The sequence below is a fragment of the Linepithema humile genome, chromosome 5 (assembly GCF_040581485.1).
Source record: "Linepithema humile isolate Giens D197 chromosome 5, Lhum_UNIL_v1.0, whole genome shotgun sequence".
Classification (NCBI taxonomy): domain Eukaryota; kingdom Metazoa; phylum Arthropoda; class Insecta; order Hymenoptera; family Formicidae; genus Linepithema; species Linepithema humile.
In genome coordinates, this window is record NC_090132.1 from 21081350 (window position 1) to 21109273 (window position 27924).

General features: G+C 34.6%; 1 protein-coding gene across 1 annotated transcript; it reads left to right on the forward strand.

Moving 5' to 3' along the window:
* The first annotated feature begins 552 nt into the window (after positions 1-552).
* LOC105673480 (uncharacterized) lies at positions 553-27306 on the forward strand. Its single transcript, XM_012369137.2, has 4 exons — positions 553-3199; positions 17179-18207; positions 22740-23375; positions 23917-27306. Exons 1-4 carry the CDS (start codon positions 3032-3034, stop codon positions 24688-24690), a joined length of 2607 nt encoding a protein of 868 aa, XP_012224560.1. The 5' UTR covers positions 553-3031; the 3' UTR covers positions 24691-27306.
* Positions 27307-27924: the final 618 nt, after the last annotated feature.

Genomic DNA, 27924 nt, shown 5'->3' on the forward strand with positions numbered 1-27924 from the left:
GGTAAATTCTGAGAACTCTGTAACTCATTTGTCAAGAATAAAAAAAAAGCGTCAAATCGTTGATCAGAATTCCCAACAAGGTGAGATGACTTCTACATGTCTACATTCTCAGACGAGCTATCCGTGAGTCATCTTTGATGAATTTTCTAACTGAACGTCTTCGCATCCTTATTTTCTTTAATCTCTCCTTTGCTTATAAACATCATCTGCAATAGCTGATATATTTCAGAAAATACACGATCGTATCAGTTAACCATCATCGTAATGTACGTCTTAATATGTATAAAATTGTTTTAATATATACAAGACGATTTAAATATCCTTGATCTGGGACATTTCAAGGTATCATGTTTAGATATATATTTATGCATCGCAATTCACAATCAGAATTGTCTCTGACAGTATGACATGTCCAAGAGATTAAACGTAAGATTAAAAAATAATTAATAGTTCAATAAAAATATATTGAGTCGCATGATAATTGGTTAAAAATTTTAATCAATAATGGACAAAATGAACGAATATGACGACGTCTTAAGATACTTTAGATTGAGCAGCCCCGTGTATTCGTATCACCTTGCGTACGTTTAATTAAAATTACAATTAAGTTGCAAACGTCACCGCAAAATGCAGAGTGTCGGATGCATAGTGCGCGAGAGAGGAGCACAGGTGATTCTGTTCGAGGAGAGGGATAGAGCGGCGAGACATGGGAGGAGTTCCCTGCGAGTGCTCTCTCCGTCTCTCTCCGGAGGGACCACTCTCGCGGTGGCAGAGGTGGTCTCTGCTCACCTGAGCGTTTCAGGTGGCAGTCGCCCTGCTGAGTCGCTCAGCGACGGGTTCTCCTCGTGTGAGCGCCGCGAGCGCGATCCGCCCGAGAGCACGAGAGACGATCCCGGGTATTTTGAGATACGCGCGCGGAGATCGAATATGTCAAGCGAATCCGCGAGTACGCGCCATGCGGCCCGAAGATCTTTCCGCTGACGATCTCCCGAATTCTCCTCCGCAGATCGATGGTGCGCCCATCGCATCTGTCTCTACAAATGCAACCTCGACACGTTTAATATGTCGATCTCGTCTAATTACTAGGACGAAGATAATTCATTAGAACTCATTTCTCTGAGAAGACAAAATATAAATCAATTAATTAATGCAATTATATTGTGAGTTGGACTGATTTAATCAACGACTAATCGTTCAATTAGACTGATTTAATTCGGAAGAATCTTTACAGGGGATAACTTGACGTACATGTAAATTTTTATTGACTGAAGCGGCACGTTTTCGGTGAAGCGATTATTCATGTCACTTGATTGAATAAAGAAGGATTTTCCTTACACATTTCGTAAATCTTTGTAAATCATAAATACTTCATGAAACTGTGACGCATCGCAAATTGCAACGGAACAAAATAAACAAACAACGATTCTACCGTCGTTCATGACCACAGATCGATAGAAATCGATCGATAGAATTGATCAGGAATTCGAAGAATTCGTGCATGTAAAAAAGTTAACAACCTCGATAATTTCGAGATCCAATTCCGACGATGATCAAGGATGTCATCTGAGAGGAAAAAAAAATAATTACCGTTAATAAAGTGGACTAACACAATCTTGATCACGACGGATCAATAATTCGCGTATATAAACGTTCCCAAGCAACGTATAAATTTGTCGTGAAATCGACTCGTTCGACAACATTCTGGAATTATCGAGGTATCGCCGTAATACCGTGCGGCGCGGAACTGCAAAAGGTACTCGATTAAAGAATCGATTGCGGGAAGAAAAACTTGAATCGAAGTTTATAGGTTTATAGAACAGTGATAAGGAAGAAAGTGTTGTGTATACATTGTTTAATGAAAGCGCCTCATTAGAGCAGAATCAACGAGGGATAAAAATACGTATACACTGATTAAAAATTAATTATGTTTGAATAAAATTTGAATAATGCCATTTACGCCATAGAGATAATATTGCATGTACTTTATGTAACAAAAGCGTGCCTTTATTTTTACGCTGGATTACAAAGCCTCTTCCAATGAAGAAATAAATGATTATACAAACACAGATCTGACGTTTTACATTAATACATATGCGAGTTTACAAAATACTATATATAAAAATAAGGGAGAATAATTTAATTCCTTTATTACAGAACACTTTCGAATCGAAGCGGGCTATAAAAATTCCGCTTCACCGTTTACTGAAATATAATAAAATAGAAACTTCAATTAATGCACAGGAAGAGCAGTAGCCATTAAATATCGGATTTCTACGAGTGTGTGTGATTATAGTGTGGTCGATTTATTCGATTTTAACAGCCAGACAGGAAACATGAACGGATTACCGATAATAACCGTGTTAATGCGCAAAATTGAGAAAAATCTATGAAAATAAATCTAATTCGTAAGATTTATTCCGCGAATCGATTTTAACAGCGGGTGGGAATATGAATTAAAAGCGAGATCGAAAGAAATGCGGTCAGCCATAAATCTTGCAAGGACGATTTGACTGCGGATGCCAACACCGTTACCATAATTGTGTCAACAATCACGTGTCTATAATTCAGCACCAACAAGTGTCATGTAAATGATATCGATCGGTCTACATTCGACGAAATTCGCATGCGGATCCTGTTAAAGAAGACCGCAAATAAATCCGCAAAGGTATTCATAAATGTTCCAATTAAACGGCCGCTATGAATCAGAGCGCAAAATAGAAGAGTAATCAATTAAACTTGATCGAGATAAAGATAAAAGCAGGTTTCCGCTCAAATTTATGTGAGCGAAGAGTTAAGTGTATGTAAGATTTCAAGAGCGTCGCAAATTTTCGCAACGCGATAGATTTATGTGAAAGCTGATAAAGCGGGAGAAATAATAATTTGCGAGAAATAATTCTCTGCGTCAAGGACTTTTCAAGTTTTGCAAAGACAATTGCAAGTGTCGCAGAGTTGCAAATAAATTAGTTAATAATCTTCGTCAAGAAATTTTCGTGAATGCCACCGGCGACCATTGATCATATCGAGTAAAGTCATGATGGGAGAGGTGATCCGTGTTTCTGGGAAAGCATCGGACGTCCGTGACATCCTGAAAGAAGCCATGCTATCGCAAAGGTTCGCCGATGTGGCTCTCTGCTGTCCAGGAGGCCAGAGATTCCTCGCGCATCGTCTGGTCTTATCAGCAGCTAGCCCCTATCTTCAAGTCAGTATAAAAAAAATGATAGATATAAATTGATAATTAAGTCAATTCATTGTAGAAATGAGGCACGAGTCAATTTTTTTACGAATGAGTCGACTGAAGAATAACGAAAAATCAATTATCTTTGTTTCAAGTTTTGTTCTCTCTCCCTGTGACGCGTTCTTACTGAAATAATTGATTAAATTTATTTAAAAAATTTTGATACTTTGTGAAATCTAATTGATGCTTGTTTTATAGAATTTTTTCGTTATGTGTTTGTTCAAAAATATTGGTAACGTACAATGTTATCGACAATTAATAAACATAAAAATGGATTTTGTGTTTCCATATTTTTGAATTAATTTTGGAAATAACTGTTTGTCCGAAAGTAATAGAGAATTAACTGTAAAAGGCAACTATATCGGCTTGGGTTTATGTATGATTTATTAAAAGTTTTATGGCAACGCGACATCTCGAGTATGTGCGTACCGCTAATTATCCTCGCCCATAAATAAAAGGTACGAGAAAAGGAAATATGATTCACTTTACTGTTTAATTAGCAGGTTAGTTGCCGTACAACAGACGGAGTTGTTAATCCTATACATGAATGCATTTCTCGTTTGGTTATACCGTTTGTTCACTATATTCGCGTAATCGCCGCTGCTATATAAACCGATTGTATGCGCGCGCTGACGAGCGTTTAATGCCGCCGAATTATGTCACACGGAAATAAAGATAATGCGATATCGCGCAATTTCTGCGCCAAGTTTCTTGAAATTGCGCCGATGCGTTGCGATGTATATTGCACTCGCGCGACCTCGCAGAGTTGCGCGAATCGTTAAACTATTGCGCCACTGGATTGGAACATGAGCGCAAAATTAATGAGACAAGCACAAGTATGGTAAACTCGGCGATGCTAATGTGCAGATGCGTTAGGATGTTCTGATCTTTTATCGTAATATTCTTCAATTATTTCTTAAGAATTGATTCTAAATCTACGGGACTTTCGTCTTGTCTTGGTTAAATAAAAGTTTGATTCTAATGAATTGATAAACTAAAATTATAAAATAGAAGTCCACCATTTGTCTAAATTTTCTCGAAATGTAATTATTTCAAATTTTTAATTTTTAACGCTGTATAATTCCAGAATTATCGAACAATCACTAATTTCTGTCTTTTCTTCTCACAGAAATGTTTGTATATTTAAAATTACAACTTATCTCACGCTTCATTGTTTTCTCATATAAAATATTTATCAAGTGCATTTTTACGTGAGTGGAATCGCGTTGCAGAAAGAAAATCGGGGAAATAAATTCCGATGCACTCCAGCAATTACAAAGTAATGTCGCGTCAGCGACGTGAAAATTGTCAATTATGCGTTGCTACGCGATTCCTGCCACGAATTGCGCTTTCTAATCTCTAGCAATTGGAATGTCGGAGAGAAAAATTTATCGTATTTCTCTGCAAATTAGGATTCATCGAGTCAGTTTAGCTCATCATCGTATTTACGTCGTATCTATCTCATTCCATAAAAGTTCTTAATTTGTTATTATAAGAATATTTAGAAGCGAGAGATATATATACTTCGCTCAATGTCAGCGTTATTCGTAATATTTTGTGGGATTATTTGCAATAAAACGTAACAAGAGTCTCAATTGCTTCAGTCGGACGGAAAAAGTAATATTGCGATCGTGTTAGAAAGGCAGTCTCGCTGCTTTCTGTTCCATGTATGAAAGAAAAGCAACGTCCGTAAAACGTGTTTTTTCTTGCTACAAATATGGTAACCTTGACTTCAATGCCGATAGATTCTTAGACCTTCGTTTCGATAAAGCTCGCACGACGCATTCCTACGATACCAGGTTATCCTTTTCAGGCTCTTGACGCGTACCGAAACGGTTTGCTGCGTCGCGTCTTTCCGGTACGGCTATCTGTACGGTACGCGAGTTCCCGAGTACCAGCATCTTGATTTATTGCCATTTGACCCAGTACCTGTTTCTTCCATACGAGATACCCACTTTTTCTCCATTCTGCGTGCATTGCGTGGTGTGAAAAGAAAGAAGCAATGGAATTCTCCACGCGCTATTTTTTATACCGTAAAAACGCAGAAGAAACAACTGTGAATATTGGAGAGTTTCAAAAAATACGAAAATCTTATACAAGATCTAAACTTTTCCAAAATTCACATAGTCGAATGTGTAAATAAATTCGAACCATATTCTTAAATATGCTTTTATACAAAACTAAAGTTTAGAGGATATATTAAAGAATAAAGAAAAATTTGTAACACTAATTACATAAATGTAACAGAAAATTATAAAATTGCAGAAAGTGCCGTAAGCGTTGAATGAATTCATTGTTATGAAATATATTGCGCGATTTGTGAACTTGATTGCGCTACTCATTTTTACATCTGACTTTTTCATCTTGATGAGCGTGGAAAATCACACGTGTTCTAATTAGTGCGACTTATACAATTAGCGAAACGTGCTAATTCTTGCAGTCTTATATGCGGCGAGTGAGAAAGTATTGTCATAACGAAGCACGCTCAGTATATTGTATTTTTTAGTACCGAGAAATTTATGGGAATGTGACGTATGTTGCACGTTACATGTAATGCACGTAAATTATAATACATATCGTTGAAAAGTGGAACTAAGAAATTTAAAATCATATTATCATCGTAATTATTTGTTTATTATTTTAGATTAATAAAAGAGAAAATTTATTTTACATTTAATTTTATTACTACGCCAAAGATATTGCTCGACGTCTAATAAAAACATATTTAAAATCTAAATTGGACTCTCCATAACTCGGAATTCGTAGAATATGTTTTATGGCGTGAGTAATAATATACTTTTTGCTTGTTTCTCTTACGATATTTTATTGCACACTTTATGGCCTTTCAGCATGTGACGTTGTAAAATAATTTCAAATAATTATGGTTTATTTTTTTTCCCGTTCGCTAATTTTGGTAATTATTAATGGCGCGTTTTTCTTTTTATAAACAACTTCAGCAGGAAGAAATCTTTACAATCGAGAGTTGAAGTTTTTACCGTTGGAGAAATGTGATACTGGCACTTGAAATACTCGATACCGGACGAACAAAATTAATTACAAGTACGTTGTTAACTTTGAGCATTTTTATACTTCAATTAAGAAAAGAAATTTTACATAACAATATTTTTTAAGTAAGAAAATAAATATCGAGAAAATAATTAAATGCAATGTGGTTTCAATATATAATTACCTAAGGAATGGCAACCCCTTTTGCCTCTTGTAATGTTTAAAAATCTATTGATCAGAATAATAAGAAGCTTTAAACAATCAATGATAGCTTTCCAATGCGAGTAAATTACGCTTTTTTCCAAGAATTACAACATTGTGCAGAATTTAATGTAAATTGGTACATGCTCTATTTATTTTTGAAAGTTATCAACCTTTTGTTAATAAAAACAATATGTATTTTATAAAGATTTAATTTCTTTTTAGAATAAAAACTACATAAAGCTGAGAGATTTCTGAATAAAATAATATCGGCATAAAGCTTAGTGATATAATTAAATTATTTTTATATAAATTTATATTCATATAAAATATTTTTTTTTTATTTGCGTTCTATTGTAACAAACAATTAATTTATTAGTTTTTTAAATTTTTCGAGAATGCAAGGTACTCAATTCATGCTCTCTTAAAATGTGGCAAAATAATATATGTATGCCTTGGTCCATTAAAAAAGATACATGCTACAGCAAAGAAAAACAGCAAAATATAACAGTTCTGCAAACATGCAATTTAAGAATTCACGGTTTATTTTCAGGAGATCCGATAGAAACAAAAACCTTTTAAACGTTGCATGATGAGAAGTTATGGTTATCTGTAGCAAGCAGATTATGGTGTGCCCGTGTACTTTTTGTAAGCATGACACTGCGCAAGAACGTGTTTCTCATGGTTGGAGTCATCATTAAGATGCCGGCGCAGCACGAGATCACGTATTCATTGCTTAATTAAGATTATCGTAACTTGAAAGCAAACGAACCGATATTTCACATCGACATGCTTACGTCAATCAAGAGATACGATGTCGATACGTGTGTAAGCACGCGACACATAATATCTTTCCGCCAAGCGCCTTTATTTTACCGATAAGTTTATAATTTAAAAGTATCACGTTATATTAAAATATAAAATGCAAAGAAATTTCGCGTTATTTGTCAGAAAGAAACTAATTAATCAAATTAAGTTATGCTTCTATTAATGCGATCGTGTATCAAAACGATAAAAAAATTGAAAAATGAGAAACAAAGTTGCAAATATACTGAAATTATGTCACGTAATATAACGCGTAATATAAAAATATCACGTGTCTGTATACTCGATTTAAATTAATCAACTAAAATTATTGTAATAAACTCCAAGCCATTAACGATGACATACATAGAGGAGACAGGATAACGGCAGAATCACGATGATATGCTGATGGTGGCGTTTTAAGTGCAGAAATTTTTCGAGCTTATTTGCTTCAGGAAATGCTAATTAAACGATGCAGAGTTAAAATTTATTATGAAACTAATTAGATGAAGACAGATCGACAGATCGTTACCGAAAGAGAAAAAATGAAAACTGATACAAATAAAACTTTATATTAAAAAAAAAAAAAAAATATATTAATTGTGAAAGAAACCGACTAAACAGTGACTTTGTTGTTTGCCTAATTTTATTTTTGTTTTAGAAATAATTATCTTTAAATTATAATTTAATAAATTAATAAAATATATTTGATTTTAAATAAAATAAAAAATTATTTTTAAAATGTTAAAAAATAGAGTTTAATATTTAATGTTAATTTGTTTTGTTGACAAAAATCTCAAATATTCCATTTAATTTTTATATTAAGAATGTCTTGTGTTTTATATTATGAATATATTATACTTTCAAGCAATTCTCTATTAATAAAAATGACTTTTATAAAAGATTTATATTACAAATAACCTTTAACGTACGTATTAAATTCTAAATTATTTTAATGTTTAAAAAAGTTTTTAAAAAAGTTTTAATTGTTTAACAGTTTTTTCAAAAATGCGTAAGTCATTATATATGTATATAAAAAATGCTAATATTTAGAAAAAAATTTTTAAATTTAAGAATTTAAATTTCTAATTTTAGAATTTAAATTTTTTAAATATATTTAATCTAATATGAAATGAAACTACATAATTGGGCCATACATAATAAATTTGTGATCATGCTTTAAGTCCGTGACAAATCGTGACGCTCGCAGATGTTAATAGAGGAAGCTAATTGAAGATAATAGTCGCTCGGTTCGTTAGGAAGCAAGAGGAAAAGAGAACTATGTCCAAGAACTGTTTTTAATTGTTTAACAGCAACAACTTATTAATTTAATGCATTATAGAAGACTAAGCATTAATAAAAGTAGTAATGCAAATGGAAAATATGTATGATATGATTTTGTTTACAGATACATGATATAATTGTGTTGCAATCCCTCCCACAATTTTATTTTTAAGAAAAAAGGCGATTTCTCGCGATCCCATTCTGTCTCGCCTAGAGCAATTTCGTTAACTGCTAACATATCACAAACATATCGCTAGAGAATCTAACATAGCAAAGTAATCGATCGATCCTTATCGTTTGCAAGTACATTGCAAGTTAAGAGAGTTGTAACGATTTGTGCGCGTTTATCTACGGCGAGCATCATCCGCTATCACAGCAAGTATTAATTCAATCGCGCGACTCGATATTCTCGGCACGCATCCAAATCGTTTCTGCATGCAAATCGAAGCGCTTTTAACATTACTTCGGGGCTCTCGTAACGTTATATTGAGAGTGTTCCCTAATTCGAGAAATTGTTGTAAGAACTACTTATTTATTCAGATGAGGATCAGACAGAAATCACATCGATCTGAGTTATGTATAAGATAAATTCATGAGTTTATTCGAACCTGACTTCTGAGATGACACAGACATATAATAATAGCGATGATTTTTGAAATGTTCATTTATTTGTTTTCTGGTATTTCCAATATTGTATTGTAGAAGTTTCTTATATCTTTTATAGCGAGATATAATAAATCTTTTATTTAAATTCGGTGATTTCTACGCAAATCTAACAGCAATTTTTTCGCAAATTTAACTTTTTTAAATAATTTAGATACTTTTATAAAATACTATCTTATAAAAGTCTCAATAGTTTGTAAAAAAAATCTACAACATATGTTATGTCAGAGATCATAAAAAAAAAAATTAGAATTATCTTCAGAATCTGAGAAATTGACCTTAATAAAAGAAACGGTAAAAAAATATGTATCTTGACAGAACTAATGTTTACTTATAGATGTACACTTGTTAGATGTATCCTAGATTTTTTCATCATCCATTATTTCAGATACAAATTTATCGTTAAACTTAAATCTAATTTTTCCATAGCAAGAATTTAATAGATTCAATATTATAATAAAAACTGGGCAATTAAATCTTGAATTGAAATTATGTTGAAATAAATAACACGTGGGATGAAATATACATGCGCACATAAAATACGAGCGTGCAATAAAAAATATAAGAACAGAATTGCTGCGTTTTACGCGTATCGAATATCATGTATTTATTATCGTTAACAGCCGATCTTGAGACTTTTCAATTTTTTTTTTTGTAATAAGAGAAAATATTCAAATTAATCACGCAACTTCACAAATTTAGCTTTCTAACAATATGAAGAAAAGAAAACTCGCTTCGCGCGCATTATCAGTTGCGAATCAATTCTTTAGAATTAAACATTTGCATTATTCACAACTTTGCATATTTGCATAATCTGCATTTGCGTTAAAACATGTCGATTACAAATTGTATAGGCGAGCGAGATAAATTCCATTAATTTAAATTAAGATGAAGACAGAGGCGTAGATATATATTTAATATATTACAAGAATATGCAAAACATAGGCGTGTTTATAAGTCGTTACTCTTTCTTCTATCACAAGATAAAAAGATTTATTTAAATTCTGTTATATGAAGAAAGAGAAATTGGAGACAAAAAATATTATAAGAAAAGGTTTCTAAAAAAAAAATCTCTTTAACATAGTAATCTAATTCTTTAGATAAATATATTAAATAACCTTTTCTTAACGAAAAAATTTAATCTCTCGCATACAAATCTTTTTAAAAAAGATAAAATTATGTATTTAATATTAAAAAAAATTTTTCTTGAACATATAGTATTTTTCAAGTTGTTTTAAATAATTAATATATTTTTATGCAAAATATTTTTTTTTAATCGACATGAATGTATAAAAAATGATGCTGTGTCGAAATGAATGTCTCATATGCGTTTTTAAATCTTCACACACGTCATTCTTATACTTCTTAAATCATTAAAATTCGGGAACAGTTTTACACGTGTATTAATTTTATATCAAAATCCGACAACAAAATGCAAATTAAAAAAATCTATTTTGTATGCATCTATTTTTTCTCAGTGTACAATTTTACGTAATCTTCAAACGTGATATTTCTAAGCAATATATAGAAATTATGCAGAAATAAATATGTTAATATCGATCACTCGTAAAAGCGAACGTTGTCGAGTTGTGTCATTTATTAGTCAACGCCGGTGTCGACAGCGCAAATTATAATTGCTGTTTGATGTAGAAAATTGAGAAAAAAAAAGATATTAACATCAATCGCGGAAATCCAATCATTCGATTACTGACAAGCAAAACCACTATTCAGAAATAGATTTAAATTAATAACGGTTCGCGTTAATTACAATCGAGTAGGAACGGGTTATAACTTGAAACATTGAGATATTAATTGTTAATGACTATGCGTTAACTCTAGAATACTATCTAAACCCACACCTCCTTTCAACTTGTATAAATAAGTCGAATTTATATTCTTGAATTTAAAATTGCGTATTATTTGTATGCGTGTCGACCACCAACATCTATTATTAACATTTGCCTCAACACTTAGCAGTCAATTCGCATCAAATGATGACTCACAAATCTCTTTCTAAAATACGATCCTTCATTAAAAAAAAAATATAGAGGACCAAAATATGCGTCTCATTTCAAGAAGAGTTCATTTCAGATAGAAAGGAGATATCCTAAAAAATAGTATTCATCTTCTTCAATTAAAAAAGTATTTACTAATTTTTCTTTGAAGTTAATTTAAATGAAACATTGAATGTGTTGTAATCTGTAATAGATTTTACAGCAAACAAATGTGAAAATAATACACACGCGAGAAGGAAATACATGTAAGATAGACATTAGTGCATTACGTCATAGGTGATCATAGATTTCCTCTTTCGATGTACACTTGTTTTTAGAGAAAACGACGCTATCTGTCCTTTCGCACATTTGCCTCAGAGACATAATGTGTCGACAAACTAATATTGAGAGGAATTCTCTTCGCTAGAGAGGAAATTGTGAGAGTACACTCATAGAAGAATTTTCATTTTTAGTTTAAGAATATTTTTTTTTTATGTATGTATGGAATTGGACTGTTAAATGGATTCTGAAGAAAGCTTCAGCGTTTTAGTAATTACTTTAAATTATAACATGATTGAATTTCAATTGGCGTATTTTTTGCATTAAAACATGAGATCAACATGCTAGATAACATTATGATGACAAATTATTTCACTTAAAAGACAGAATGCTGACGGATAAAAACATTGGGCAACGGAGCGTAACCGTGACAACATATAGAATAGCACTATAAACTGCATATATCCGTGTTGCCGATCAATATCAACATTATCAATTGAATCTTTTCATTTTGCCGGCCTGAAGCTATATATATAATACAAGGTTAACATTAAAAACTAATATACCGACACCGTTTTTAAATAATTGCTGGGAAAATAGAGATTGAATATTTTTATCTTTCCTGGAAAATCACGCTTTTATGTAAAAATAATCCAAGCCTCAATATACATGGAAAAAAATATAATTGTTTCGAATCGCAGTACCGATTTGCATCTTAAAATAGTTTGAAATTGCATAAGCTATTGCAGAAAATCACGATCGTACATTTATGAGACTCCGAATAATAGTCAAAATGCTAATATTGTTAATTGCAATTACAGCGAGAAATATTGCGAGTCGATTATGTTTTATTAATTCGCCATATTCTATTGTATTCTAATGGTATCACGTTCGGTTGAGGTTCAACCACGTCTCCGATTCCAGGAATCTCGTCATGGATGCCGCAGGCAAAGATAATTTCAACGCGGCTCTTAACACTGTGTGTTATTCGCATAATGGTTTATCCGTGGCATATCGATACGCGAAATGATTAATGACTGATAGTGCCCGGTGATACGTATATCGCGTGATTGGCAGAAATCGCGTTATGCTTCACGCTCGCTTCATCTCTCATCACGTTTCGCAATTCGATCTCCCTTGCGTAGAGACATTTAAATTCCTCTCACGTCGCGCGATTCGCACGAGCCGGCTGTTAAACGTTTTTCAGCCACTTGCGCTTTCTGAGCACTGTCATATTTATCTTACGTACTCTGTTGTTTTACAATTGAACGCTACAGATTCCAATCATTTAATGTGTAAGCGATTCGATTTTTATTCCTGGTCTTAATTCCATCAGTAGTTTTACAAGCGCTTTTATATATCTCACGCTTTCAATTATTTTTTTATATCTTTTATTTGATGTTTCGAAAGAAAAATATAGCAACCACAGGCCAGTTATAGATTAGCTTCCATTTAATATTGCTTTCTTACATAACTTTGCGAGAATTTGCCATTTATTTGTTTTACAATTACACTACGTTGAAACTATTAGAGAGAATGTTTTGACGTAGCAACTTGCGGCATGACGTTGCCATTACGTATAACATGAATCAACTTGCTAGATTACAGCTACCTAAGTTGCGTTACGAATTGCTACAACATGACATTGACGGCACATGACGTTAGCGGACGTCGACGTTATATATTGTACGAGCACGGATTCTTAAACGGAGCTTGTTCCGTTTAACGATTACGCTCGCCGTACGTTTCTCTTTCTCTCTCGCGTCTCGGTAATTATTTCTAATTGCGCTTACGTTCGCCGATTCGAATAATTTCAAACGGCGAACACATAGTTGCGATTAAATCGCGGCTCTCGGCGTTTTCTCGGCCACGAAATCATATAATTATTGTCTTAGACGCAATACCGAGCGCGCAAATCAATGCATGTGCCCCGCTTACTCGCGATGTTTTTCTCGCGAATAACGTTGCCGCAAAAATCGAATGATATTCGTTCGGTATTGCGATATTGCGGATATACTACGACGATGATATTTGCACCGATTGCGCCGTCACGAGGCGTGCAAAATGTTGCATTAAATACCAGAGAACTCTGATCCCGAGCCAGTAATAACAATCGCCCTGCTTATTATCATCTAACCTCCGGTTCGCCCAGTGAATGAAATCGTGAGTTTAAACTCGCAAAAAAAAGCTGAACACAATTCTACAATAAATATTTATCTATTTGTTTGCAAAAATTTTGATTCCTTTTATTTAATTTTTGATGGAAATAAAAATACAGAAAAAAAATTTATCATTCAATAATTTAACAAAAACAATTATTCCCTAAAAAATTTTTCCATAATAGAAAAATATTTTGAGACTTTTTGTAAAACTAAAATATTACATTGAATAACTATTATTTTCACGACATTGCAAACTACGGACTTGAAGATTCAATTCCTTTCGTGCGTTCCCTCACGAGCTGCACGTATTTAAAATGTTGCAACACGCTGTTGCACGTAAGTCATCGCGGAATACCTACAATTACGCGAAATAGGTGCGAAACTTTGCGCGTTATTTCGTGGGAAGTTAAAATTGACCGATCGAAAATTTACTTGATCTCTCGCTTTGAAAATTGATACCCAATTACTATAATTAAGATCTAATTGCCGTTCTCAAACGCAATCTGAATTTCATAATAGGTGGATAAGATCAATCGCATCAGATAGGGATAGAAAGCGCATTTGTTAAAATATTGTTGTGATCCTGATTGATCGGTAAATACTGACAACGATGTTTCACATTGCGCGATAAATCGATCTATAAATCTAGGGAAACAGGCTCAAAAATTTTGCACAGCTTGAAATCATTAACCGTTTAGCAATTACAGATATTTGTTGCATTTATTGTATTTGATTGATACATCCCAATGGCGTAATCACTGTTTCACGCGTGATGGGTTGACGTATAAATTGAGAGAAACAGGTTTAAAAATGTCGCACAGCTTGAAACCAATAATCATTAACTATTTATAGATACTAGATCTGTAGAAACTTATAACTGTAAATGATAAATATCTCCGCTGATAATTATCTTTCATGTGCAGTCTATGATTTATTAAAAACAAATTATAACAAAAATTACCATCATACTTTAAAATATACAATTTCTAAAAATAATAATAAAAAGTATTAAACATTTTGACAATTAAATGTTACATGAATTCTCTCAAAATTAAATTGTAATGTTAAAAAAAGAAAATTTCAAAATTAACTAAGATTTATGTTTAAATTTGTAAACATTTTCTAAACACTTTTCTAGAAAAACTTTCTAAAAGAAAAGTAGCAATTAGCGATGCAAATTGATATGTATTGTAAAGATAAAGATGTAGTTATCACAAAATGTAAATTGTTAGCTACGCAATAAGATTCACAAGAAGACTTGTATCTAGATACTATATCTATCTATACCGTAAACTTAACAACACTGCCTGGAGATCGCAAAATGTATACAAGATAGCATCAAAAGCGCTTATTACATTGTTAATTACATTGCTGAAGCTCACTGCCGAACAAACGCATTAGCCTAGAAAAAAAAAGGCCTAACTTTGCATTTACACGCGATAATGTATTTATATACTTTCACGTTGGTGATAGAATGTATTCCGGTTTGAAGAGTTACAATGTTTCCGGAAATGTTTACGATTCGAGTGCAATATATGCAAATACTAATCCCAAGTAATTACGTCCGAGAGAGCACTTCTAGCGAAGAAGGAAATAGAAAAAACAGACTCGGCCTTGTAGCACTGCCAAGGGTGTAACCTGCTATGCAATAAGAATATGTAAAGATATAAATGCATACGACAAAACAGACAACTTACAAATCCATTTCTTTCTATTTTTTCTAATATAGAAGAAAATCAAGAAGAGTATATCAGAATTTTAAATTCAGACACTTAAATATTATATTATTAATGTTAAATATATCCTTAAGATAAAAATTTCTTATTAATTATTTAATGTCACTTTATTACAATATTCTATTCTTAAATAACTTATAGAGACAACAAAATTAGAACACAAACCTTTCATTGCAGATATTTTAAGCGCGGTTAAAAATTCGGGTTTTTGAAAAATTATAATTTATGTTACAATAATAGTTGTATGACAAGAAATACTGCGAGATTGATGTTGCAAAAAGGAAATATGGGAATCTGTGGACGATCCTTGCATAAGATTCGAAAGTTCTACCTACGCCATTGAATACAGCAATGCAGCAAAGTTGCATCGAACCGCCAGTCGGCGCGGTTGAGCGCTTACTAACGTTTCATTTGCGTTCTACGTGCAAGAATGATGCTCTCGCTATTTTACGCCGTCAACGATCCGTTAAAATGGTTGCGGAGCGGTGTGAAGAAGAATGATTGAATACACCAGAATATTTCAACTTTGCAACGCTAATAACAATATCAATATCAATAAGAAAAAAATGTAGAATCTTCAGGGAAATGTAGAAATTTTATATATAAATAAATATTCTTTTTATATAAGAATAATGTTTAAAAAGATTTGCAATTTTTATTTTCACGTAATCTTGTATAAATGGAACGAAAGCGCATGGCAATTATCACGAAATGAATAAAATTGTACAAACGATGGTGGTTAATTTAAATTGGTTTCTTGATCTCGGTGACCGGCCAATAGTAGTTAATTATCGCGGTAAAAATTCTGAAAAGAGCCGTCGATTCGACCGCAAGCCACATAATTACAGTTATCTCAGTGCAGCGCTGCTTGTGCGCACAATCTTCAAGCAACAATGAAACGTTCGTAATTCATCGTTGTCCATGCTCCATTATCCGTGCGAATAACGACGGGAAAGAGGATGAAGTAAATCAAATGTGAAATTTACGAGCGCATAAAATAAATCTTTGAACGGTATGAAAGTCCGAATTTGGAATCTTCAATAAATGTTAATTTAATCGTACTTAGATGGATCCATCAACGTATTATTTGTATTTAAATTCATTAAATATAGTTATATACATATAAATAATCTTGTATTAATAATTTTATATAAAATTCTCGATAAAATAATAAAATTGAATAATGTTTTGTCCTAGTAAAGAATTTAATAAAAATACTAAAATATTTATCAATGCATTTTGAGTCGTGAAAAATATACAAGTTCTGACGAATTAAGTTTGAAACGAAATGTGAGAAAAATATATGTCAATAGTAAATTGTACATTGTATCGAACATAAAAACAGATTTGCTCTGATGATTATCTGAACTATATTTCTTTGTGAGCTATTTTGTTTGCAGCGAAGTCGATGGCAGCAATTTAATTATGTAGATGATTTACATATTGCCGTTATACCAAATAACCGAGGAAATTCGTGCGGTTTTCAATTTCAAAATGAGAACACTAGTAGAATTTAGCCTACTTACGCAGTCAACATGTACCGATCCCTCAACAAATTGATATATGTTCTCGATGCATGTTATTTCCTGCGTACTACTTTAGAAGTAACACGTCACATTTTCAATACAAAGATTCAAAGTTCTACCAGATCATTATACACGAATTGTTTGAGATTAGCCTAAAACTGAAACACCATACATCCTGCCAAACAAAAAAATTTTCTTGCTTTCTTATCTAGTATCTTAATATCAATATTATTTTCTCGCTAAAATTTAATCGTTCCCAGAATAACCAAACGTCATTTTTATTTACAGGAAGTGTTGCTGGCGCACAGCAAAGTCACCGCTCAGTGCGAACCGATCACGGTGATCCTGGCCGAGACGGAGGCGCCGGAACTCGCCGCTCTCCTCGGCTTCATCTACACTGGAAGCGTTACTATTCCGCGAGTGCGGCTGAACGCGTTTCTGCATGCCGCCGAAACTCTGCGCATCCGGCTTCCGCCGGTGCCGGCGATGACAATCTGCGACGAACAGGATTGCAAGCTGGAGGATGTGAAAGAAGACGTGAAGATCAGCTCCAAGTACCTACAGTGCGATCGGTATTCTTGGGGAAGGTCGGAAAGACCGCCCTACGAAGATTCGCTCTACAGAAAGGACTCTTGCATCAGGATATTCGCGACCGATCACAACAGAGACATTCTCAGAGACACCAGAATGTTTCACGAAGTCAACAATCCTGGCCCTTCGTTCGGTTCTAGGTGTCCCAGCGCGTGGCCAGTTGGTAATTTCTCGCATCAGGATAGAGCGATAGGTGATCCTTCCACGGAAAAGGATTGCAGCTCAATAATGCTTGCTGACAAAAACCTAGCGATAAATTCTAGTAGCGAATCATCCTTCCATACGTATCAACGAGATGCCTGTTTTCCTGAAAGACCATCCACGGAAGAATACAGTGGGTTGGAATCGTTAGAAAGAATCAGGACAGGATACGGGAGATTGCAAGCAAATTGCTCGACGGAAAAGCCGATGGATGGAAGCATGGGAGAGTCGCGAGGCGAATTTTGCGGAAGAACGCGTGACGAGTGCCCCTACCTGAGCGGGATACCGTCGTCGTCCTTGCAGTGTCCCGCTAGTCGAACGAGGTCATCCGAGAGGTTCGATTACACCTCGCAGGTGACGGCGGGCGAGGATCTCAGCTGCAGCGAAAGTTGTTGTAGGTGGAAAACCTCCCGCAAACACGTGGCCAATCGTGTCACTGCATCGCCGTGGCGCCAGATCATCAGGCCTCATCATTCACCGAGGATGCCACGGTCGGCTGCCGTGCTACAACGTCATGTCGATGACGTAAGTACTCGATAAGTAAATATTAAGCCCGCATGTCCCCTTGAAAATCATCAGTCGACATCAAAGTCACTTTTAGAGTGACTTTAACTGTTAATTTAATTTTAATATCACTCGGAAATGTAAATATTATACTTATTTTGAGACGGAAGTATTTTCGCTACAAATTGATTCTAAATGCAATTTTGAATTCCAAGCATCATTGACATCAAAATATATAAGTGCTTAGAATATGAATATTCTTCCATGAGAATCATGCTTCTTTAAACATATTCCGATCCATTTAACTTCTTCAAACACATCGACAGTTTAACAACGCATTAACAATTTCTAGGATAAAAAATTGTTCCGTTATTTCTAAGACACGTTGTATCACAGCGTCCATATAGCAACGAAGGCCTCAATACAGTACACGAGTTGATTTTACAATAGTCGACAATTGCTCTAATCATGAAACATCTGATCTTCTTCAACGAATCTGATCGTCGAAGAATAGAGATTCTTGTTCAATACATATTTGATTACGACGTCGAGTACGATTTCGACCTAGCTGTTGAAATCCCGTTGCCAGAGGGATTCTCATGTGAATGTATTATACAGAAAGATACACCAGTGTGGGAACTATGCCGAGGTGAATAACATTTTTAGCGACATAATCGCACCGAAATGTTTTTACTCAGTCAATAATAAAAACTGGTATTGGATTAGATTGCGAAGCAATAAAAAAAAAAAGAAAAGAGAAGACAAACCCGATCGCCGCGAATAATTATGGAGATTCAAAAATTTATGGAAATTTAAGCGTCCATGATAATAAATATAATCGCGCCAATGTCATAATTTATATGGCAATTAATTTTTGCGTAATCTAATAAATACGAAATATATCTCGCGTAGAGTTGAGAAACATGTAATAAATAAAATAATGATAAGTTATGACCTTTCTCTGCGTATTATCTATGTAAATAATAAATTTTAGCCATTATCTTCAGCAGTATTTTCGTTGCCTTATCGATTTGTGTTCAACTTTCCACTATATAAGGTGCTTCATAATATTAAGGCCAACGTGTACCGATAAACTGAACGGAAAAGTCTTGCAATTTTCGCAATAATAATTAAGATAATAATTCGAAAAATCTTTACAAGCTAAACAGAGCCGGAGCTAGCGCTCCAATTTACATCTAAATGTGATTTTGTTTACATCTATAAACATCTATAAACATACAAACTCTAAATGAACAAACGTTTCGGCCATCGGGGTTTGGCCATCCTCAATTGAAAAGGATTGACGAATGATAGCACGCTGCAATCCATCCAGATCGCACAGCCCACAGTCTAGCCACGCGCTATCATTCGTCAATTTTCTCGAAACGAGGCGAGAAGAGGATAAACCGTTACACCCTTAATTAATGCGGTAGAAGCAAAGCACTTTAAAGTGACGCGGACACACGGACGCGTTCAGCACGTCATCCACGGCGGTGCGCAAGATTAATGAGAGAAAATAGTTTCAATATCTCAGTCTTATCTCCATAAATCGTTCACGGTAATGGTAAAGTTAATTATATAGAAAACGTGGTCTTTGCATCATGAATGCAACGGCATCAATCGTCCTTGCCGTACCAACCAATCAATTAACGCGGAAGTGCGAGGAAACGGTTGTTTGTCCCTTGCCCTATTTCATATTTCTTCTATTTTCAACTTGTAAAATATGAAGATTTAAATCACGTTTAGAAACGCTGCCTCGACCGAAACAATAAAGTAATTTTCTCTTCATTAAGTTTTCACTATTTCACATAACTTTTTAATTCAATTTTTCAATTTGTAATTAGTTTTTAATATTAATAATTCTAGAAGTCCTAAAAATCAAATATCATACTCTGTGGTTAATTTAGGTCAGTTTCAAAATTACCGCAATTTAATGTCTCGCGTGGTATTATCTGTGTCTTCCAGTAAATATCCATGACTGGACGAAACGAGATGAGACGAGATTATATGGGACTCAACGTGACTAGAAGAGATGTCATTTAAATTCTACTCGGTATATATAGAATGTGACATCACATTTCTGAGGAGTTTTATTTGTAATAAAAACGACGTGATTTATTTGTAAATTATAAAATAATAATATAAATCAACTTCAAACATTTATTGAAAATTATATCTTGTTTTGAATATCATTGAAAATTTATGTGTCGAATAAAATGACATTAACATAGACATTATTACGAACAAACCAAAAGGCGCGATACGTAGAAAGCGTGAAAACAACATGATTTAATCCTTTCAGTCATTGACAAATTATTTTTTTTTTTTTCAAATTTTGCTTGTTTTAATCACGGAAAGTGGAATCAAATTAAATGTTTAGAAATTAATTAAACTAGTTTATATTAATTTTTCTTATTAATTCTTATTAGTATTAGAGATGTATTTGAGAGATGTCAGGAGAAAGTCGTAAAAAAGAACTTGAGTACAGGAGAAATTATGGGAAATGTGTTCTGCATGTGATACACATTGCGTGAAAGAATTTAAAACCCGTAAACACGTTAGAATCTAAACAACTGCAAAAACATGGAAGATTTGTATGCGCTATATATTGATTGTACGCTTCATCCGTGTCTTAACATGCCTTAACAAGTGACGGGGTGCCGCTCCCAGCTGCGTCGTCGCCCTTCACTTGAGTTTGATGTCGTTCCGCTTAATGCAGCTATCAGTTAGCCAGTTTATCAAACCGCCGTGATTGCGCATCGCCAGCTGGCGATGCCAGCTGCACGAGTTCGGCGCGTTATTACGCGCGCGATCTGCAAACTCGCGCGTTTTCTCTTTCGACGGCGACGGGATGCGTGCCAGATTTCGCGGATTGTCATCGTGTCGCAGCGACTGCCTGCCGCTTGCACAAGCAGGCAGACCCCGCAGCTTGCACCGAAATCGGCCGTGATTTCAACCGGATAAGGATGAAACGCGATGTGATTGCACTCGTCTTTCACCGAGATTTCTTTTCGCGCGATGGGGACATATGCATATTTATCATAAAAGAGAAGCAGAAAAAATCAGAATAAATTCCTCATAAAGTTCTTTGAATCTTCAAACGTATTTGATTTTTTTATTGAGAGACAATATATTAATCTTTGTACTAAACTCTAGATTCTTTGATTTCGAATAATTTGATTTATTTGAATGGGAAAATTCCCGGGAAAGAGATATAAAATATTATATAGCACATACGCAAGTGTGATAGAAAGTATTGACAACGTCTGGAAAGCGATTAAACAAACAGATAACAAAGTAGTGATCGGTAGCAAAGGTCGAGTGGAAATATTGGAAGTATGAAAGCTACGATTCAACGAAGCGAATTCCATGCACGTCCTTTGATCCTATTCGTCGCTACATAATGCAGAGAATGTAGAAAAATATTATGATAATCTATACTGCACTTCTCATGTAAATTCTATTTCATAAATTTAATTGCGACTTTTTATTTATTTATACGCGACTTCTGTTTAGTATGAATGTAATTAAGACGCGAATAATAAGCGTCTTGATAATCAGCCTTGCTACCACGTCAATCATTGCTATCGCATTCAAATGGTAGGCAATGCCAGTTAAATTGTCACAATTTAACTGCTTTCTAATTGCTGCTTTCTTCCAACTCATTATGCGAAACATTCCTATGTGCAACTAACGCTGCAGGCAGACGCTATAAGCATTTCATTTAGCGTTTGAGATGGGAACTGTACGATTATTAGCCGCATGTAGCATCTAGAAACTGTTCTTTAATGAATAAATTCGCAATGAACATTTTTCCGTGGAATAAATATTAAGAATCTAAAGTTATTTACTTCAAAGGTAAACTATTTAGTAAAAATTAATAATAAGTTAGCGTCATTAGCTTTTGTTTTCGAGTATTAGATTTCTTTTTTAAAGCCAAATACTAAATAATTATGTGAATTTGAAAAACAAATCACGAATGTGTAGAGAAGACAGAATTAGACGATAATTCTGCACAACATCTGCGATACCTTGACATTTCGGTGCATCATTTGAAATTAACAAGCGTACGAACGTGACTGTTTAAAATCGACCGTGACTGAAAATCGTAAAAAAAACAAAGCTGTTTAAATCTAGACATCACTTTCTAGCTCATTGAAACGCGTCGCACCATAACAATTTCAATTCCACGCGAATACATCACGGTCGCTTTTTTTCCTCCTTCCATGAAATTAATGAACGGATGGATAAATTTAAACTTGGCCAACTCCATTTTACGTATATATGGTCGGTCGTTTACAAAGATATGCTGATTTAGTATTGCGCATAAATGCAATTTTCTAGAAAGTTAATATATAATATTTTTTGTTTTTTTATAAATAATACATGACTTTAAATATCTTTTTTTAAACTAATCAAAAAACTGTAAGATTTAAAAACAACATTGGTAAAACAAATTTTTTTTAAATTTCGAAATTCTTCGTCATTTAAAATAAATTGTTTTTAAAATAAAAATTAAATTCGTAAAAAAATTGTTTTGACAACTGTTGCAGGAAATCCAAAAGAAGCCCCTGACTCCGGAACCAACGCGATCCACAGTAATAGCGATCAGCCCGAAGGTCCATTCTCCGAGAAGCGACGGGCATTACGGTTTTGAAGTTTCTACCTGCGAAATGAGCCTTAATAGCGACTCGAGATCACGGACCGAGATAATAAGTAGTCCTGAAACGAAGATCCAAGAGACCTATCGATCTCCAGTTCCATTCGCATCCTCTAATCAAATCGCGCCACTTACAAACACACTGAGAAATGACGAACCGTCCCTCCAGACTAATAACACACTCACGCAGTTGCTGTCCGTCAGCAACGACAGCGTTATCACGAATACGAGTAGAAATAACGAATATTCGACACACATAGTGCCACACACGCCGACAAAACCCGAATTGTCGCATCCGATCAGTAGACTGTGCGATACGATCGAATCCGATGAGAAGAAGGAAACGAAGATAGAGATAGAAAGCGCGGAGAAGAATGACGAGGAGAGAATTGCGAGGATATTTGTTAATAGCGACGATAACAACAACGACGAGGCAATCGTCAGCACGGAAATAGTGCGTGGACGATCGGCCGACGATCACAGGTGCGATCAATGTGGGAAGACCTTCGTCACGAGAGCATCGCTCAAGGTATTGTATCTTATTAAAACAATTAATTAAATATTAATTATGCAGACTGTAGCTTTAAACAGCCAAATCACTTGAGATCCGTGTATCAAACACTTAGAAACAGCATTAAGTACATTAAAAAAATATGTCTATAAGACAGTCATAATAAAAAAAAATATATTTAAATTTGAAGAAATGATTGCTGTCGATTTTTCGATCACTTATTATTGGGTTGTGCAATAAGAAATTTCGGATTTTTTAAATAAATCTAATACTTTTTTTTTGTAAGGCGTAGATTACGTAAATATTCGTTGGTCAAAGTTGTATTTAAGTTCCGCCTACATCACGCGTCAAAAAACAATAACATCATCATAGAAAAATATGAAATTATCTATTATACAACAATATAATACAATCAAGACTCGATCATCATTTTTCTTGTGGACTGTCTCTCTTCCGACAATTAAAATCATGTCCAATATCTTGACTTGTCCCCTTCGTTTGCGACTCTCTAGCTCTAAATAGCTATCTAAACATCGTCATGTTCGTGTGTTCATCACAGACACATAGCCGAACGCACTCCGGCGAGAAGCCGTTTCGCTGCGCCGATTGCGGGAAGCAATTCTCGCAGCTGCGCAATTACAAGTACCATCGCAGCGTGCATGAGGGCACCCGGGAGTTTGCCGCCACTTGTCCGGAATGCGGCAAATACTTCAACGACCGTGGTTACCTGAGCTCGCACATGAAGATCCACCGGAACCGCAAGGAATACGGCTGCGCGGAATGCGGCAAGAGCTTCAACCAGCGAGTGGCCTACAATATGCACGTGCGTATACACACGGGCGTAAAGCCGCACCAGTGCGAGCAATGCGGCAAGGCGTTCTCGCGGAAGATGCTGCTGAAACAGCACCTGAGAACCCATTCCGGCGAGCGGCCGTACCAGTGCCAGGTCTGCCAGAAAGCGTTCGCTGATCGCTCCAACATGACCCTCCACACCAGACTGCACTCCGGCTTGAAACCCTACCAGTGTAACCTGTGCTCGAAAGCCTTCACCAAGAAGCACCATCTGAAGACCCACCTCAATTATCACACCGGCACTAAGCCGTACACTTGCACGAACTGCGGCAGCAGATTCTCGCAGAGTAGTAATATGAGGACCCATTTTAAGAAGTGCATCGTCAACAATGCCGCTGGAGTGACCAAGTCCGGCGACGAAGCCGGTGTCGAAAGCAGCATCACATCGCAGGTGGCTCTAACTCCGCCCAACTCCGATCAGGAGTCGAGCATCCTAACGCCAATCTCGAAGAGCGTTGCCGTGACGGAGAGCAACGCATAGCGGTTTCTTCCGCTCGAAAGACAGACTCGTATTTCGAAAGTGGGTGAAGTTGACGAAGAATAAAGTGAAAACACTTGTGACCGCATCGTTATAATGGTAGGTGTTTGACAGAAGATAGTATATTTAGCAGAAGTGTTTGTCTTAATAAATTGACCGAAAATAGACTGCGGACTTTCACACTTTTTGTAAGCTTGGTACACACGTTTGTAGAATAATTTCTACGCTGAATCGATTTATTTGCATTTCAGTCAATATTACATCGAAAAGTGGTAGCAAAATTTGCATTGACTTAGTATTAAAAATATGCAGTTTGTTTTCAGACAATTTAATATTTAGCTAGTTGAAATAAGATTGGAATATCAGTGTTGTACAGTAGTCATTGCATTGTGCCTTCCAGTTCCTGTATTTATTGAACTAATCTCAGTGTACATACAGAACTCCCTGTTTTAATCTAATCTAATATTTAAATAACTTAGAGTGAGAGATTTGATATCAAAAAGGTAATGTTAAATCAAAATAAATACATCAAAAAATTGAATGTCCCACGGAAGGCTTATTTCTGTTCAATTAAATCCGTTTACCTTTTACCGCGTAAAAAGATTACTCATTCTAAAATACTATATTTATTTTCGCAATCTTATAATTTGACAAATGTCTAATTAAAGTAAAATATTTGTACAAATTAAATTAATTGATATTAATAAAAAACAAATTAATTAGTAATTCTATAAATATTAAGAATGGCAACATTTCATTCTCGACAATTCATTAACAATCCAGTTGACAACTGCTGTAAATATTATAAAAATTAATTGAAAATCGAAATCTCTCAATTTGTCTTTGGATTCATTTAATAATCTTGCTCTTGTACCAAAAATAATCCCATGAATTCAAGAAATACACGTCGCTTCCTTGCTGCCTACCGAACAATTAATAGCCCCTTCGCCGAAACTGCAACGTGTGATTGCAACACGATACGTCCAATTGCCGGTTGCAACACAGCAATTGCAAATGCAATCGAAAAGCAGTCTGCAGCTGCTTGTAGGAAGTATCTCCTCGTGTTTGAAAGTAACCGTCGGAGAATAACCGAGCTTCCATATCAGTGCAAATAGTGCGGTAACAACTCTTTCTAAGAAATGTCTTTATAGCGCTTAAGGATCTGTTCTTAGAGCAACTTTGTTAGTGTTTTTTGGGAGAAAGAAAAATATACGAGCCAGAAATTAAATAATGACAGACAAAATCCGTCCGTTCTAAAATAGAATTTGGACTAAACACACACTTTCCAATCACTCCAATCGAAGAATTTGAAAGGTATGTGAAGAATATAATTTAAATACGTTCCGAGATGTAATAATAAGTCGTGGACTAGAATGCCGTTAAGAAAATAAATAAAATAAAATTATTTGCAGAAAGTAATACACTTTTATATTTTAAGATATCTTTTATGTGTAAAATGGCTTAAATTTATATCGCAATAAGAGTTGAATTAAGAATATGTGATAGAAACAGCGAGGTGTTTGAAACACCAACATGTATATTCAATACAGTAATATATTTAATTGACGACCTCATTGCATGTTCATAGAATATTTTAATATATGCAAATATTGATTGTATGCGAAACACATTAAGTTGACAAATAAACGTTTCTTTGTACAGCTGTGTTCGATTGAACAGATTAAATTCTGTTTGATAAATAAAATGAAAAATAAAATATTTTGATATTTCCTAATTCATATGAAACCAGTATTTTCTTTATCTTCATTGAAAAATGAGATTTTCCTCACTGAAAACGCGTACTGTTAATTAAAATATAAATATAATGGCGTCCAAAATCGAATAATTCATCATTATAATTTTTAACAATGTCATTTTCTAACATAATCCGCGATCAAATGTCTCTTAAACGATACGCTTTGTGTTTAGAAGTAACGTTCAAGCACAATTGCGGCACGTACGAAGTATAACGGTGCATCGTGGGTAAGATGTACGCGGACAATAAATCGTCGCCGTGATAGTGTCTCCTTCTCAGAGCCAGTGGAATTATCGTAAATCCTGGCGCGCGACACAAATCGCCCGTTAATATTTAACTGCGAATGAGCGACTCTCTCGGCGATGCGTCATATTTTTGAAGAAAGTTGTAGAACGCGCAGCGGTGAGTTTTATCATTAACGCGTGTAATGCTCATCAAGCCGCGTATGGTCATGCAGGAGGCGTTGCACTTCCGTGAAATATTATCTGCTTTTCATGCTGCAGACTATCAACTGATAATTATATGTTTAAATATGCTCCTAGCCATTTGAGAATCTGCATAATATGAAAACAGTAATTTTATGCGTATCAACGTGTTTCTAATGTGCACGTTTCTATATATTTCTGAATTAGCCTTTTCAAAATTGTGAACAAATTACACTCGTAAATTAAAAATTGTACCCATAATCGTTTTTTCTTTTTGCTTCTGAAATTTAATTGAACTTCTTTCTCGCACGTTTCGTTACATTGTGAAATGCAGAAACGAACCGGTATCTGACTATAGGATATTGAGGTGGACCTTAGGTATGTGCACAATAATCGCCAGCACGTGATGGTTTGTGGCACTCGGAGCATATCAGATTACGGAAACGGTCCCGAAGTGGTATGGATGCTGCGAGCGGATAATCGCGAGATACAAAATAACAGATCCGGAGAATCGTGTGCAGCACGTACAAGGTTAACCATGTGTTTGTGATGGATTGTGGATATCGAGACGTGACCGAATCGGAAGAAAGAATCGTACAAATATCGCGAGGTAAATGTTCTAAATTCACTCAGAGCATTTCTTTCTGTAAAAAAAAAAAAAAAAAAAAAAAAAAATACAGTGCAACATAAATTTTGAATCTTATAATAATTCTAATATTTCAATTACGTAATTGCCAAAATATTTCATGTCAAAAATTAAAAAAAATAAAAATATAAAGAAAATTTTTAATGTCGAAAAACTTGAAGAAACTTTAAAGTCAGAGTTGTGAGTCTACATCTACCTATCACGCTTACACAATAATGACAGCATGAATTAAATATTATCTTGCACGTGGAATAAGCGGAATCTGATTTATACTTCCCTTTGAAGATTGTAAAAATTTCTTAATTAACTTCTTATTGAAACGTGAGCGTTTATTACGTCTGATTAAAACTTGTATATAGCTTGAAGCAAATGACAACGAATATCTCTTACAACTATCATGTAAAAATCGT

What these genes read in the sequence shown, in the direction of transcription:
- LOC105673480 (XM_012369137.2), top strand. Translation starts at nt 3,032, where the DNA reads ATGATGGGAGAGGTGATCCGTGTTTCTGGGAAAGCATCGGACGTCCGT. An exon ending in CAGCTAGCCCCTATCTTCAA is followed by an intron (nt 3,200 to 17,178) that starts GTCAGTATAAAA and finishes TTTTATTTACAG; the next exon opens with GAAGTGTTGCTGGCGCACAG. An exon ending in TCACGAGAGCATCGCTCAAG is followed by an intron (nt 23,376 to 23,916) that starts GTATTGTATCTT and finishes TGTTCATCACAG; the next exon opens with ACACATAGCCGAACGCACTC.